The 4972-nt window shown below is 36.8% G+C and overlaps 1 protein-coding gene across 1 annotated transcript; it reads left to right on the forward strand.

Moving 5' to 3' along the window:
* Window positions 1-2230: 2230 nt before the first annotated feature.
* LOC128132331 (uncharacterized mitochondrial protein AtMg00810-like) lies at window positions 2231-3424 on the forward strand. Its single transcript, XM_052768854.1, has one exon. It carries the CDS (start codon window positions 2231-2233, stop codon window positions 3422-3424), a length of 1194 nt encoding a protein of 397 aa, XP_052624814.1.
* Window positions 3425-4972: the final 1548 nt, after the last annotated feature.

Here is a 4972-nt window from a genome sequence, read left to right on the forward strand (position 1 = left end):
TTTGTACTGATACAATGTTGACACAATGTTTTTACTTATGATTACAAATGATATTTTATGGTTTTTCAAAAGTGAAAAATTGTTCAAATTTTTACGGTGTTACAAAAACACTTTAGGGAACAACAATCTGGCGCAGGCCCTTCAAGCGCAATGCCATGTGACTAATGACTCACCTGATTGGTACGTTGATTCAGGTGCTACCACTCACATGACTTCTTCCCCCAGAAATCTTGACTCGAGCAATCACTATCATGGTAATGATCAGGTCATGATTGGTAATGGTAATTTCTCTTCTATCTCACATATTGGTCACAAATCTCTTTCTCAATATATTAAACTTAGTGATGTTCTTGTTGTCCCTAACATCACCAAGAATCTACTATCCATCAGTAAACTGACGCATGATTCTCCGATTAATGCTTTATTTTCTAATCCTTTCTTTGCAATTCAGAACCGGGTAACAAAGGAAATCTTGGCAAGGGGCAAATGTGAGAATGGTTTGTACGTGCTCAAGCAAGGACACAAAGTTTTTCTTTCAAGTTTACAACTTCTAAATCACGTGCATCTCATGAATTGTGGCATGATAGACTAGGGCATGTTTCATTTGACATTATTTCTTTATTGAATAAAAATGGTGCTTTATCTGTTACATCTTTATTGCCTAAACCACATCTTTGTTCTTCATGTTAATTATCCAAAAGCAAGAAATTACCATTCCAACTTAACACTAAACGAGCTTCTCAAGTTCTTGACTTAGTTCGCTGTGATCTTTGGGGTCCTGCACCTGTTGTCTCTACAGAAGGACAATACTATTGTGTGTTTGTTGATGACTTCTCTCACTTTACATGGTTCTATCCACTCAAGCTCAAATCAGATTTCATTATGGTTTTAACAGCTTTTCTTTCCTTTTTTCAAACTTAATTTGCATGTAAATTGAAAACCTTTCAAACAGATGGTGGTTCTGAGTTTGTCAATAATCTTGTTAGCAACCTTTTAGTCAACAATGGCACACATCACTGTTTATCATGTGCCCACACACCGCAACAGAATGGCAGAGCGGAGAGAAAGCATCATCATGTTACTGAAATCGGCCTTGCAATGATGTTTAATTCGAGTGCCCCAACTACTTTATGGGTTGATGCATTCTGTTCAGCAACTTATATCATCAACCGCCTTCCCTCCAAGCTTCTCGATTACAAGAGTCCATTTGAGCTACTTTATCACTCCTATCCCAACTACAATGTTTTTAGAGCATTTGGGTGCACCGTATTTCCTTATTTACGTAACTACTCAGCAAACAAGTTGGAACCAAGGAGTGCATCTTGTATTTTTATTGGTTATAGCTCACAATATAAGGGCTATCGATGTTTAGATCCTACATCCGAACGAATTTACACAACTCGCCATGCGATTTTTGAAGAAAATCAATTTCCTTTCACTGGTATTACTTCTCCACCCGATCAAGCAAAAATGGTTTTCTCTGAATTTGATGATGTTTCTTCCTCTTCGCTATCTAATCCATCCTCTCCGGATTTATCTCCTTCTGACTCGACGCACACAGCAGCCACTGATTCTCCATGTTCTTTATGTTCGCCATCAGATTTGCCTACATCGGTTGTCACTACTGATCATACAACAACGCCATCTCCACCGCTACAACAGCCAACAACCGCAGGTTCTCCTTCTTCTGCTGATGACCTGACTCTATCTTCAAATTTACCTTCCGCACCAGCTGCTCATCACAATACTCATCCAATGATAACACGCCTAAAAGATGGTATTGTGAAACCAAGACACATAGTTGATCTTGCTATTCTTCATCAGTCTCCCTTACATCAACTTCTATTTGCCTCCAAAGAACCTCGTGGCTACACAACAGCTGCCAAAAACCCACGTTGGTTATCTACAATGGAAGATGAAATGCGAGCTTTACGCTTAAATCATACTTAGGACTTGGTGCCTCGTCCTCGTGAATCAAATTTTTTAGGTTCTAAATGGGTCTATCGCATTAAATACAATATTTATGGCACTATTGGCAGATTCAAGGCTCGCTTAGTTGCTCAACGATTGAGTCAAATTTCTGGACTTGACTACACTTACTTTCAGTCCTGTTATTAAAGCTGCGACTATTGGTATTGTGTTGTCTCTAGCTGTCATGCATAAATGGTCTTTACATTAATTGGATGTAAATAATGCTTTCTTAAATGGAAAACTCTCTGAAACAGTTTTCATGGAGCAACCACCCAGATTTGTTGATGATCGTTTTCCCAATCATGTGTGTAAATTAAAGAAGGCGCTCTATGGGCTCAAACAAGTTCCACAAGCATGGTTTCAACAATTAAACTCATTTCTTGTTAGCCTTGGTTTTATATGCAGCCGAGATGATACTTCTTTATTTGTATTCAAACGTGACTCTCATATCTTGTACCTACTTGTCTACGTTGATGACATCATTGTTACCGGTAATCATCCATCTCTTATTCGCAAGTTTATTTCCAAACTTCAATCGGAATTTGCTGTTAAGGATCTTGGAACATTGAACTATTTTTTGGGTCTCGAGGTCTCATCTATGGATGATGGGTTGTTTCTATCTCAGTCCAAATATGCACATTATATTCTAGTTAAAGCTAATCTTCTTGACCGCAAACCAGTATCCACTTCGTTATCCACCACATATATGCTTGTTTCCACTGGATCGTCGTTTTCTGATCCAACCACATATCGCTCTTTAGTAGGTGCATTGCAATATTTAACAATTACGCGTCCTGACTTGTCATTTGCTGTTAATCAAGTTAGCAAATTTCTTCATGCTCCTACTATCGATCATTTTCAATCTATAAAGCAGATTCTCCGATATGTTAAGAGTACTCTCTCTTATGGGCTCTGTTTCACTCATCCTCGTTCTTCTTCTCTTCTTGGTTATTCTGAAGCGGATTGGGCACGTTGTATCGAAACACGAAGATCTACCTATGGTTATTCTATTTTTCTCGGAGGAAACTTGGTGTCTTGGAGTGCTAAAAAGCAACCTAATGTCTCCCGATCGAGTTGTGAATCGGAGTACCGAGCTATGGCTAACACAACAGCTGAAATAATGTGGATAACTCATCTCTTACGTGAACGTTTTGCTCTGCCTCCGGAATGTCCCACCTTACTATGTGACAACATGAGTGCTTTGTTCGTCAGTCAAAACCCAATATCTCATAAACGTGCCAAACACATTGATATTGACTATCACTTTGTTCATGAGCTCGTTGCTTCCGGGAAGTTGTACACTCAGTTTGTGCCCACAGATCTACAGCTTGCAGACATTTTCACCAAAAGTCTTCCTCGTCCCTTATTTGAGCAATTTCGTGCCAAGCTACGTGTTGGTCCACCACCTCTGCGCTTGAAGAGGGTATTAGAGATAAAACTTAAGAATAGATAAGATTTATATTATCTCCTGTAATCTAGTATTTGTTTTGTTATTATCTTTTTGTATCTTGTATGTGTTATAAATATCATGAAATACAATATACGTTTGTGTGGATTATTAAACCTTATAGATATGTCGTAGATGATACCTCTTGATTGAAAAAGTTGGAAAAAAGTTTCCCCCGCCTTACAGGATGTCATAAAACAACATAGTCGGGTAAATTATTTATAAAGAAAACTTTATATCTTTAATAATGACTGATGTTTACTTAGCTATGTTTTTTTATTTTTGTAGATAAAGTTTGATTTGGATTGGGTTTCCCTGGATAGATCCATAGAGTACTAGGTCGCTAGATAATTGTAATGCAACTTAAAAAACATTTTAGAGATTGTAAAGTGCAAGCAAAACAATATTTTATAACATTTGGAGGGTATGATGATATCTCAAGAGAATTAGCCAGCAGTCCTAAAGGTATGGATACTAATAATTAGGAGAAAACAGTTGAATATTTCCATCCTGACGAACACAAAAAAGGATTCGGAGGAAAACAACAAATTATGTGCAAAACTAAAATACTCAAACTATAGGGGTGATAGATGCCATTATATGTATCTTCTTTTATTAGTTTTTATTAGCATTTTGCATCATATTTTATGTTTTTTCATGTGCATTAGTTAAATAATGTTCAGTTTATGTACTTCATAAGAATTCTCGTACCCCTCATGTTTTTGTGTCTATTTCATGTAATTTAAAGTGGAGCGGTAGTTTGAAAGTCTTTGGAGCATATCTGTAGCATAACTTGAGCATATATGGAGCTTATCTGGAGCCAAAACACTAAAAGAAGACCAAATACAAGCTATGTCTCACCAATCACATGTCATTCTTCACTTACAAAACTTAACCAAAAGATTTGAGATTTTTTAGGCCTTTTAAAACTCCGGTCCTAAAGCACGGTTCGTGCTCCCAAAGCACGGACTATGCCTAACTCTTGAACCCAATCAATGCCATTATTTTGGATATTTTAATTTGCGAAGCTCAAGAAAGGGCTATGCTTCCTAAGCACGGGTCGTGCTTCCCCATTGAAGTCCAATTTTTTTTGGTTTTTTTTTCTGAATTTTTATAGGTACTCGATTTATGGTGATCTAGCATGGCCGTGCGCCCAAGCACGAGCTGTACTTATTCCCAGAACCATTATGTGATGCCATGTCTGTTATATAAATATCGAATTTTGTCTCAATTGAACCCTAGATTTTCCCAGACGATGAAAACGACTTATGAAGATGATTTTTATGCACATTTCATCACTTTCTGAACATTTGAAGGCTACGGATCATCTCAATCATTTAGTTTAGTAATATTTAGCTATTTAATGTCTCTTTTTAATGTTCTAGATTAGATTTTAGCTATGTATTGCTAAACCCTAGATTTCAGCTTTGCATAGATTAGTACTTTTCATGTAATCAATCATTAGACATGGTTATTAATTTTATATTCTATCTAGATTTTTTAGTTTTAATCTTAATGTATGTTTGATTTTGATTCTTTTTATTCTGATCACCT

This window comes from Lactuca sativa, chromosome 2 (genome assembly GCF_002870075.4).
Source record: "Lactuca sativa cultivar Salinas chromosome 2, Lsat_Salinas_v11, whole genome shotgun sequence".
NCBI lineage: Eukaryota > Viridiplantae > Streptophyta > Magnoliopsida > Asterales > Asteraceae > Lactuca > Lactuca sativa.